The sequence below is a fragment of the Salvia hispanica genome, chromosome 4, assembly GCF_023119035.1.
Source record: "Salvia hispanica cultivar TCC Black 2014 chromosome 4, UniMelb_Shisp_WGS_1.0, whole genome shotgun sequence".
In the NCBI taxonomy this organism is placed as follows: domain Eukaryota; kingdom Viridiplantae; phylum Streptophyta; class Magnoliopsida; order Lamiales; family Lamiaceae; genus Salvia; species Salvia hispanica.
Window position 1 is genome coordinate 28,770,812 of NC_062968.1, and position 11,622 is coordinate 28,782,433.

Sequence of the window (11,622 nt, forward strand, 5' to 3'; positions counted from 1 at the left end):
CTTTGACTTTAGTCTTTTTCATCTGCTATTTTTATGTATTTTTACTCCATGTGGCATGTGGTGAGTTTGGAAATAAATTTGATAATAAATGTTGTTTAGTCTACACCATACTACTTAATTTTTAGATGGTGTTTAATTAGTTAGTTAATATAATAGCGAGATAGTATAATACCCCCTCCGTTCCATAGTAATAGAGCCATTTTGCCACTTTGGTACGTTCCATAGTAATAGAGTCATTTTGTTATTTTGGTACATTCCATAGAATAGAGTCATTTCCCTTTTTAGTAAAAAAATCAACACATTTTTTCACACCTACTTTACTCTCTCTTACTTTTTTCTCTCTTCATCTCTCTACTTTATTATCTCTTTACTTAACTCACCTAACACAATTTTTCTTAATCTCCGTGCCGAAAAGTTTCATCTCCATTACTATGGAACGGAGAGAATATAGAATAAGACAAAAATAATTTTTTTTAATATAATTAAATTAGTAATATGAGTGAAAATGAGATTAATAATCACGATATACTACAATGCAATATATATTGACATCGTAAAGGCAGAACAAGATACATTATCATAGACCAGTCTTTTGAGAACAAAGTAATTAAACAAGAGATAATAAAAATAGACATGATCTTAGGGCATCCTTAACCCCAACCTGGATTTGGTCCGCAAGTCCCCTCCACGTCATCATTCCCCTAAATTTGAGGACCTAGGCCACAACTCCATTAATCCCGCAGGCCACAACTCGGACCACAACTATTCATTTGCACTATTCACACCTATAGCCTATTTTACTCGTAAAATAGAATACGATGAACAAATAAAACCGAGAAAATTCATTGTTCAGTCAGAAAATAGAAAATTACAAATCCTAGAAAAAGAAAATTACAAATCCTAAAAATAGAAAATTAGAAATCTTAGAAAAAAGAACTACTTTTTCTTCATTTGTGCGCGAAGGTATTCGATCATCTCACGGTGCAATTCGAGCTCGAACTCCGACATTGTCGAGGTATCCCTCGATGTCAACTCCGTCAGCTGGCCCATCCGCAACGTAATACTCATATCCGACATAGAGTCTGATATCTTGTCCAGGGAAGGATTGGGCGGCGGCGGCGGCATAGCGGAGTAGCTCGCAGTTGCCTTCCCCTTTGCTTTCCTCTTTGCCGCCTTTGTGCCCATCGGACGGCTTTGAGTACCAGGAGATGAGAGGAAGAAGTCGTCGTCTGTCATGTTGAGGTCGATTGGCGGACCTCCTTCGCTCGAAGTGTAGTGTCCGGCGGCGGAAACTTTGGTTCTCTTCGCCGCCGCTTCTGCCCCACCGGTGTACTTCGGGCTCTTCTCGACAAGCTTCCAAACGTCGAAGTACTTGAAGTGCTTCTTCCCGTCAGCGAAGTAATCTGCCTTGGCCTTGTCCACAAGGTCCATCTCGCCGTGCCCGCTCAGCCACATCCGGACTACGTTAGTCCACTTGCCATTCCACTTGTTCATCTCCGCCTGGACCCGACCCCAATGCTTGCGTAGGTATGCTCGAACGAGCCGTCAGGTCGACCAGCGTTGTACTTCTCTGCAATCCGCTGCCAGAACGCTTTGCCGATTTGCTGGTTGCCGATCACAGCGTCCTCGGAGACTTCGACAAAGTTCTTGGCCAGCCACATTGTCTCTTGCGGACTATACTTTTTCAGCCCATCCTCATCGGCAACCTTGCCCTTGCTCTTGCCCCTCCCTTGAGTGGGCTCCATATCGCTGATCTCGTACTCATCAGTGCTAACTGGCGATTCCATGTCCATATTGGTAGGCAACCCGCGACTAGGCGTTGCATTTGGATCGGGTGTCGGCGGCAATTGCCAGTTCTAGGAGTTGACGAAATCGTCCATCTGGCGTTGGTCGCTGTTAAACCAATCCATAGAACTCAAAAAGTGTTGAAATACTAGAGGATTGAGAGTGAGTTTATGGGGAAGAGTATTATAATGGAGCAAATCAAGTGTATAAATAGAAAAACAAAAAAAAAAATCGTGGGGACTTGCGGCCCGGCCCGAACGCAATTAATGTCGGGACGGGACACAAGAGATGCGGCACGGGCACGTATAACGCCGGGCCGGGATGGGACTCGGGAGCAGCCCAGGGAAGCAACCGTCCCGAGCCGTGATGCTCGTGCCTCCAATGCTGAAATCGGGCCGGAACTCGCGAGTTGCGGTCCGGCCCAGGTGCGTTAAGGATGCTCTTAGGCACAAGTATATATGACAAACCAGATGACTCCTTAGTTGATTTTTAGTCAATTCCATAATTTCATATGTTGCCAATTAAATCATAATACTGCATTTTGCGATTGTCTCACGAGACTAATTTTTGGCGTTATTCAATGAGAGTATTGAGTTACAAACCGTAGTCGTAAATGAAAAAATTATGCCATCCATGTGATTATAAATTTCAACGAAAATTAGTCTCGTTATTTGATGATTGCAAATTGTTGTAATAAATCGATTTAATTTGCAAGCTTTGATTTATAATTATGACTTTGATCACTATTCAATCAAAATGGTAATTTAAACAAAATTTCGGCCTATATATCTTGAAAAAGCATTTTGTTGATGCTTTTTGTTTGAGGATTTCAGCTTTCACATTAATTGGATAGCTGAATTCAATGAATTCTGCATTAATTATGTACAAATCGTGACTAGTGAAAGTACGATGGTTAAAGTGGCGTATAAACAAATAAAATCCGACATCAATTAAAGATGTCTATCCTCATCATCTAAGTGATTAAATATGACTATTTTTGCATGATCTCTAATTATTGTTTTGACGTTGTACATAGTAATTAGTTTTAGTATATCAAAATGCGAATACGCGTTTTATGTATACGTGTGATACTCAATCGCATATTTGATCTAAATTTTGTGTCTCTGGCAATTTAATTTTTAGCTTTTAATAATTTTGTCTTAATTTTTAATACTGTATTTAGAGTTTTAGAGTAAAAATCAATCTTTAAAAAACCACCTTTGTGAATATTTTAAATGTCAGAAAATAAACAAATTTTGTCACACTCAAAAACCAGCCAGAAAAATAATATAGTTTGATTTACGTCCAGAAAATCAAACCGTCTTCGTATAATATATAGGTGATGATTTTAATGAAACATTTCTTAGACGAGATAAATTATGTTAAATTACTGTTACTATTTAATAATTACAAATAAATTTAGTTATAATGTTTTTTCTGCTAATTTTAAAGTTGGACGAATGAAAATGTAATTCGAAATTATGATTTTTCATGCATTTTGCCATTCACTTATATAAAATGACAAAGAAAAAGAAATAAGAAAGAAAAAGCAAAAAAAAAAAAAAAAAAGTCACTGTTCACTACTCTGTTTGCAGTTTGTTAGTCACACTGTATAAAAAGGGTGAAACAAAAAAGAAAAATGCTGTGCTTCTTCCAAACGTCATTCTCTCTCCTTTTTCCTGACTATACATACACACTAGCAGCAGCAGAGGCAGCAGCTGCCAATCCCATCTCCCTCTGCATTGCTGCCACCATGGACCGAAAGCAAGGCTTCTTCTCCGCTCTCAAGCACGAAGTCGTCCGCGGCCTCTCCCCGGCCCGCTCCCGCTCCCGCAGCCCCTCCCCCTCCGCTTCGGGCCTCCTCCGCCGCCGCAGGCGCTCCAGCAGCCTCGGCCCGCCCGACATATACATGTCCAGATCGGGCAGCTTCCGCCCCGCCCCCGAGGCCCTCTCCCCTTTGCGCGAGGGCCCGGACTCCTCCGACCCCAAATCCGAGCGGTGGGCCAATTGGCTCTGCCGCGCCCCTTCCGCCTCCGCCGCCTCCGATCTGCGCCTTCTCCTCGGCGTCTTGGGTGCGCCGCTCGGCCCCGTGCACGTTAGCAACAACGAACCCCTCCCACACCTCTGCATCAAAGATACCCCCATTGTTAGTCTCTCTCTTTCCCTTCTTGAAAATCCCAATTTGGTGTAAAGACTCGATTTTTATGATGATTAAATAGAAATTGGTGAGAATCTATGATGCATCATCCAATTCTTCATCAACTTCACTAAATGTGTTCGTATTTGTGTGAATAATGAATATTCTCCATTAATGAGCTTGGGCTCCTGAGATGAACTGGAGCAATAAATGCTGTTTGAGGTTTGAGAATTTAGATTAGACCGCATTTCTTGGATTGATGGACAGCTGGTTTGTTCATCAAGATCATGAGATAATTAATTTTTTGGTTGTGCACATGCTGGATTTGTGGTCCAATGTTTGGAATTATGTCCAATTTCTCTTCTTTTTTTTTTATAAAATGGGAAATTTTATGCAGGAATCATCGTCCGCACAGTACATACTACAGCAGTATCTGGCCGCATCGGGCGGCCACAAGGTGCAGAGCTCGGTTCAGAATGCTTATGCAATGGGGAGTGTGAAGATGCTGACATCTGATATAGAGACGGCCACGAAGGTGTTGAAGAGCCGGAACTCCGCTAAGGCGGCCGAGTCCGGTAGCTTCGTGCTGTGGCAGATGAACCCTGACATGTGGTATGTCGAGCTAGCCCTCGGAGGGAGCAAGGTCCACGCTGGCTGCAACGGGAGGCTCGTGTGGCGCCACACCCCCTGGCTCGGCGCACACGCCGCCAAAGGGCCCGTCCGCCCCCTCCGCCGCGCCCTCCAGGTATTTGAATGTCCGCAGTTTGGTAGGATTGATAATTCATCTATCTTGGAGTTATACGACTAAAAACGGCATAAAATGTGTTGTTTAATCATGTTTTGTTTATTTATCTTCCCTGCCAAACTGCCCTAAATGAATCTTATCTTTTGATTTTGGGATGAGTTTTCCTGTTAGGTCTTTGAACTCGATTTGGGATTTTGTAGGGGCTTGATCCGAGGACGACAGCGAGCATGTTCGTGAACTCGAGGTGCACGGGTGAGAAGAAGATCGACGGTGAGGATTGCTTCATCCTGAAGCTCTGTGCGGACCCCCACACGCTCAAGGCGAGGAGCGAGGGGCCGGCGGAGATCATCCGACACGTATTGTTCGGGTACTTCAGCCAGCGGACGGGGCTGCTCGTGCACTTGGAGGACTCTCACTTGACGCGGATACAGGCCAACGGGGGCGAGGCCGTGTACTGGGAGACGACCATCAACTCGTTCCTCGACGACTACAGGCCGGTCGAGGGGATCATGATCGCCCACTCGGGGAGGTCCGTGGTGACCCTGTTCAGGTTCGGGGAGACGGCCATGAGCCACACGAAGACGAGGATGGAGGAGGCGTGGACGATCCAGGAGGTGGCGTTCAACGTGCCCGGGCTGTCCATGGACTGCTTCATTCCTCCCGCCGAGCTGAGGTTCAGTTCGATCAGCGAGGCGTGCGACCTGCCTCAGGAGGATAGGGCGAAGAGGGCGGCCGCGTATAGGGCCAAGGTGGCCGCGCTGGGGCGGTCCCACGACGGCATTGTGGTGAGGATGGATGTGTGATGACATGTGAGTAGCAATTGAAGAGCTTCTTCCATTTCAAGAAAATTATTAGTAGCATAGTTGGAAAATAGAAGGCTGATCAACTGAGGTAAGTAGTGAAGTTGGGAAACTAAACTTAGCCAAATTCTGTTTAATTTGTATATATGTTGGAAATGAGTCTTTGGTTCTCTATGTCAACAATTAGCAAAAGTTCCCTTTTTGTCTAAATTTAATTGTTATCTTTATGTTGGATGAGCTTGAGTTAAGAGTTTTGGAGTGTGTGTGTGAATTGGAAAACTAGGAGTGGGAAATATGGAGTGATGATGATTAAGCGTGGTTGGGTGGGTTATGATTATTGCAATGAGAGCTTCTGCAGAAAGGGAGTTTTACAGATATGTTTAAATTTGTGAGGAAATGATGTTTTAGTTCCTTCTTGTCGCCCAATCAACTATTTGACAATAATATGGTTAGTAATACTAATATGTGTAGATTAATCAAATAAAAGCCTAGAATGATAAATATAGAAGCTTGAGTATGGCTAAATCGATAGTTCCAAGTTAATTATGATAATACAAGCACTAATCATATACTAGTATTTAATTGCGTTTGAGTGTGGAGATGGCTCATCATTACTCTAGTGCATGGCCCTTTTTATTAAAACCAACGATACACATTTGAATTTGATAATGACGACACACTAAATGAACCTAGTTTATTATTAAGGTTGAGGCTAATTTTTAATACCCAAAAAACGTGTTAAGCAACTGACAATATATAATAGTAGAAAATAGTATATATCTATTGGTCATAAACAAATTACAATGATTATATTAACATCGTTTGGTACAGTAATGAAAATTGATTAATTAAGTTGGGGCAAACACTAAAACATGGTCCACGCTTACTGGTAGAAATCATGTTTAATGGAGTATCAAATAAAGTGTTAAAAGTGGACCGAAATAAAAACATCTGATAGTAATTCACTGTTTACGAAAATTCTAAAAAATTCAAAAATACTAAAAATATATGAAAATTCTTAATTTCATCATTCATCCAACTTGTTATGATGCTATTAAGCTCGTGAAGCCTGTCAAGTTTAGATTTTTCGTGCATTTAAATGTCTGAAGACGTTCCGCTTTCGTTGCTAGTTATTTCTACTTCATGAATCGTACACGGTGTTCCACATCCCGGCTTTGAATTGCTGCACATTAAGGTAGTAACTGTATGTGGTCCGTTGCTTTGCCAACTTACTAGAGATTAATTAGTGCTGTTATATGAACAAAGAATTAGGACAGACCTCTCGTAGAAAATAATAAGCTGCTTGGGTGCAATTTATAGATCACTGTTTATCATTTACTCAACCTGCATGGTCAACTAATGTTCCTTGTATCTCCATCTCAAACGAAACCTGATCCATAGGTTCGTACGACTCATGATGGGTGATTTCAAACCAGATTGCAATTTCCTATGATATGGAAATGGTAATATATGGTATCAAATGACATAGTGACTGAGACATGTAGAAACCATTACCTTGCTTTATTCATCAGAATGCAGAATGCTTGTCTAGGCAGCGATAGATTTCGTCACATTTCCAGAAAAAGAATGTAAAATAAGGTCTTATATGAACAGAGGGAGTAACTTTTATTAGACATGGATATATTTATATTCTGCGCTGGTCATGCAGCAAGAAAGAAGATATTTTCTTGAACTTGCGTCACTCTTTCTTTCAGGTGCACCCTTGAACATCTTTGGACTTGGTGCAGGTAAAATCTTGCAAGAATATGCTACTTACTATGTCATTGTTGGTGGTGGCTGTGGTGTCGGGTTGGGGCTTGGGTGGGGATTTGGTGCGGCTTATGGCAGTTGGTACTATAGTCCCGGTTTAACATTCCAAGGTGTCGAATTTGCCAATAAACATGGTGAAGAATGAGATGTCAAAAAATTGTCAAAGGAGTAGTAGAAAAAGTACTTTTACCTTCCATTGTATTCCAAAAGTTTTTGTAGTTTGGAAATTTAATGAATAGTTTGATTTCGTATGTCATTTGCTTGGCACAGAAAGGATTCATCATGTTGTGTTGCACTTATAGTCTTATTTTTGGCAGCTGATTTCTAATGTATTAAACATGATATTTATAAAAGGTATTATTGCAAAGCCTGCAGCATATAAAATAGCATCTCAAAAACTTGCCTTTCTATATAAAACATTAGATAACTATACGATAATGCTGTTTTCTAGTTCAAACATATGTATATGTAGATGTCCAGAACTGGACTATACAGAAGTCACAAAAATTTATATACAAGCTGTCTTCGATACATGACACCAATGAGACAACAGAAGCGAAAATGACAGTAAGTTTCTGCCGTGGAAAAGGCTACATAGATCGATACTACAACATATCGGTACAACAGCAGCAGCTCCAAAGATATAATGGTACAACGAGCTCTATCAGCTACAACACACAGATTGATACTACAACATATCGGTACAAAAGCAGCAGCTTCAAAGATATAATGGTACAACGAGCTCTATCAGCTACAACACGCAAGAAACAAAACAGGGTAGTGGGACCTGCTCATGGTGTTGCCATAAGCATGAATGCTAGATTACAGTTCTATCAAATAGTTCTATGAATGCAGTGTATCATCTATTTAGGGTAGGCAGGTGAAGCCATTGCCCACTCGATCTTTTCCATAGATGAATCATGAATTAGAATGGAGAAACGAAGCTCCTCCTCAGATTGAACGCAAAACCAATAAAACTGCAGATTGAATAACACAATAAGTATAGTTTATATTAAAGCACAATTACAGAGTTATAGACAGAACAGACCAATTATAGTACTAGGAAATGCAACATAGTACAGAAGATAAGCAGCAATTCAAGGTGAATTTAAACATTGCAGTTTCTATATACACATCAGCAGTTTTCATGATTCATGTATGGATTCGCTGCGAGCTCTTATTTCAAAACACAAAACATTTGCATGGATCTACTACTGTAGTTCGAAAAACACACTGCATCTTTTTTTAAGTATTCAAGAAAAGAAGTATGCTGAGATATAATCATGGATTTCATATTCACCTAGATTCCATTTCTTTGATTTCTTGGTTCATAATGCGTGTAATCCTAGTACTATTTAATTTCTTTATAAAGTATAAACAAAACAAAATTGTAATTATTGGCAGCACCATAAACACTTGTTTCTAAGCCAAAAAATGATATAAAGACAGTGCCATAATCTTAGTTTGAAGAGCTAACATGCTGTCTACAAATTTAAAATGTTAAGACTTTAAATTAATTCAGGAAAAGTTGGAACTACTGTTTGGGGATCCAGACTTCTAGCAATCTATATTTCCCAATTCTCAATAAATGATCTACACATTTTCACAAAATTTTAAGCAACTCCAATCGTTTGCATGAAGCATGTGACTAACAAAAAAGAGCAAATTATGATACAAAATTACATATGTTCCCTACCTTGTAGAAAAATGGATGAAAAATTTGGACTGTAGTTCATTCATAGTACCAGATAATTTGCATCATTTAATCCAGGACTATGATGTGTAATATCAGGACAAAATTTGACAAGGTTATCATGAACTTTTAATGTGACAGGTAATGAATAATCTCATATGTACACTTCATACAGCAAAGTGGAGAGGGGGATTAATCTAGTCTAGTACTATACTGTGTAACCTATAACTCAAGGAGAAGGGTCAATAACACAATAAGACATCTAAAAAACCATTATCAAATTGCAGATTCGATCAAATCTTAAGTACCCCAACTGAACCATTACCAGAAATGACACTATCAAATAGAAACAAGCTAATCAGGAGGCTCACCAAGTAAGCAGAATATGAGAATGACGGAGAAAACGAATTGTACAGGCCGGCTATATTGCACATGATACTGGGATCTCTGAAGCTGTCTCTGGATAGTACCATACCAACCATACCATTGCTTTTCATAATCATCACAGCCTTCAAGGCAACTTTTACTCTTCTCATAGCATGTAGTAATCCCCTTCATGTACAAAGAAAGTTATGATCAAATTAGCAACTCAGTTATACATAGATTGATAACAACTTAACAAGTATAGAAGATAATAGTAGATATAATTGATTACTAACTCTAGTCAGATTTGAGGCTCCAGCCTCCTGAGGCCCATCATCAGTAAGCTTTAGTTTCTTGTAACCGTTCTTTGACCACTTCAACTGCGACATGGATGATTCCATGGTATTTAAGAATCCTGAAAAACTAGGTATCTTTCGTGGTGGACGATCAGGTTTTGCACTAGATGAATCGTGCAGAGCATCATCAGCTACCACAATCTTCCATGAGCTAATGTCTGCACTTGCACTAGCTGTCCTCCGATGACCTGCAAACTTGTCCCCCTTACCCTCTACTTGAGCCAATTCAACCAAATGAGATGAACTCCTCGAACACTCATTATTCACTTGTTGATCAGCCTCACGCAAATTTTCCTGCCCCTGCACCCTAGGGCTAGCATGATGCTTTCCATAGAGTTTACTCGGGGAAGATAATGATTGTCCTGAAAGAAACAGTGCAAGCTCATTTCGTTCTCCTTCATCCAACCGCACCCAAGGCAACGGAGGCTTGCCTTGTCGTACTGTAGATTCATTCAAAGAGGTTTCAACTTTTTTGATTTGATTCTCAATTGCAACAATGAAATTTCTATGCCTATCCTTTGCATCATCGGCCGAGCTTCTACCAGGGTAACTCGATCTTACAGCACGTCCAAATTCTTCCAACTGCAATCCGCAACCTTTCGAATACGTAAAGCAGAAAACATATCGCTACACAATACTACAAGTTTACAGAGATAAATCATTTCAATCATATAACATAAGCAAATAACCTGCCACTTGGTTGTGCCATGATTTCTCTGAAGATCTCTCCGAAGCTCATCCAAATTCCAAGAACCGGAGGGCTCCTTGATGGCATGAATCCATGTTCTATATGTCGATTCCATCCTTCACAATTAATTTGATAAATTCGATCAGTTACACCAACCGAAGAATTGCCCAATTTAAAAATTCACCACCACAAAACAATAGAGAAAAAATGAAAAAAATAGGAAAGTTGTTGAAGGCACCTGTCGGCAGATTCCTGAACGTCCTCTGCAGCAGAGAAAAACGGATCCTTTTCCCATCTATCAAATGTGGATGTCATTTTCTCACCCAAAAACACAGGCCCTTAAATTAAATCTACAAATTGGAGCTAAAAATAAAACTGGCGCAAATGAAAGATGCCCAGAAAACAATAAGCAAAGCCCTAGCTGGCGCAGATCAATCTACCGGGACAAAATTGAGGTGTAATTGAATGAGAAAACGGAATTGTGGGAAAACGGCGGTCTTTTTCTGGATTTGGGAATAACAATTGTTGTATCGTGAAGCTGCAACTACGGAGAAAGAGGTTTTTTCCTTTTTGCAATCATCTAAATACAACGGTGTCGTTTTCGGTTCTTGGTGTCTGCGGTCAAAATGATTGTGCGTTTTTTTTTTTTTTAATTGAAATTCTTTTTTATTGTAGACTATGCTCTCCAATTAATCATAGATTCATAATTATCTTTAATTTAGGAAATATTGGCATTTATCATAAATTTTGATTGACATGTGTTACTCTCACATGCGATTAAAATTCTGATGATGTTCATAACTTTTTAAAGCATTATTTTATCGATTAGTAGTATGTATGTACTGTATAACTAAAATCAATTAAAAATTTAATTAGAATTAAATTACTATAAATTGGATCACAATGGTCTAATAAATGAGAATGTTTAGTCATACAGCCGCCGGCGCGGTGATGTCGGAGAACCAAAAGGAATCCATCGGCAATTGGAGATGCCACTAATGGAAGCTCATGCTACAGCATTTTGCTCGGGAGGTAGGCATACTATTTATCCCACATCGGCTGTTACACTGAAAATGCGAGTGTAGCTTGTTGTATAAAAGGGCGAATAAGTGGAACCGGAAAAGTATCTTTGCGCTTGGGGCAATGACGCAGCTAGCGAGGTTCTAACTGAGGCGCGTCTATTGCTGGTTGAAAACTATTTCCAAACCCCCTCTTCGGCCTGCCCGGGCTTGACTCGGGCTGTTGAGAATTTTCGGAAGGTCTCCCTTTCTTGGGGAAAGACCTA

The 11,622-nt window shown here is 40.2% G+C and overlaps 3 protein-coding genes and 1 non-coding gene across 4 annotated transcripts; 2 read left to right on the forward strand and 2 right to left on the reverse strand.

Annotated features, from left to right (window-relative positions):
* Positions 1–936: 936 nt before the first annotated feature.
* Positions 937–1,494, reverse strand: LOC125220846. Its single transcript, XM_048122981.1, has one exon. It carries the CDS (start codon positions 1,492–1,494, stop codon positions 937–939), a length of 558 nt encoding a protein of 185 aa, XP_047978938.1.
* A 1,932-nt stretch (positions 1,495–3,426) lies between these two features.
* LOC125219353 lies at positions 3,427–5,701 on the forward strand. The gene is made up of 3 exons (XM_048121315.1): positions 3,427–3,931; positions 4,320–4,667; positions 4,868–5,701. The coding sequence occupies exons 1-3, from the start codon at positions 3,539–3,541 to the stop codon at positions 5,468–5,470; spliced, it is 1,344 nt and encodes a 447-aa protein (XP_047977272.1). The 5' UTR covers positions 3,427–3,538; the 3' UTR covers positions 5,471–5,701.
* Positions 5,702–7,725: 2,024 nt separating this feature from the next.
* LOC125221744 lies at positions 7,726–10,908 on the reverse strand. Its single transcript, XM_048123967.1, has 5 exons — positions 10,576–10,908; positions 10,339–10,453; positions 9,590–10,231; positions 9,302–9,482; positions 7,726–8,214 (listed from the first exon to the last, which is right to left on the reverse strand). Exons 1-5 carry the CDS (start codon positions 10,650–10,652, stop codon positions 8,189–8,191), a joined length of 1,041 nt encoding a protein of 346 aa, XP_047979924.1. The 5' UTR covers positions 10,653–10,908; the 3' UTR covers positions 7,726–8,188.
* A 554-nt stretch (positions 10,909–11,462) lies between these two features.
* Positions 11,463–11,619, forward strand: LOC125185713. The gene has a single exon (XR_007170220.1). It is a non-coding gene; the product is annotated as a U4 spliceosomal RNA (small nuclear RNA).
* Positions 11,620–11,622: the final 3 nt, after the last annotated feature.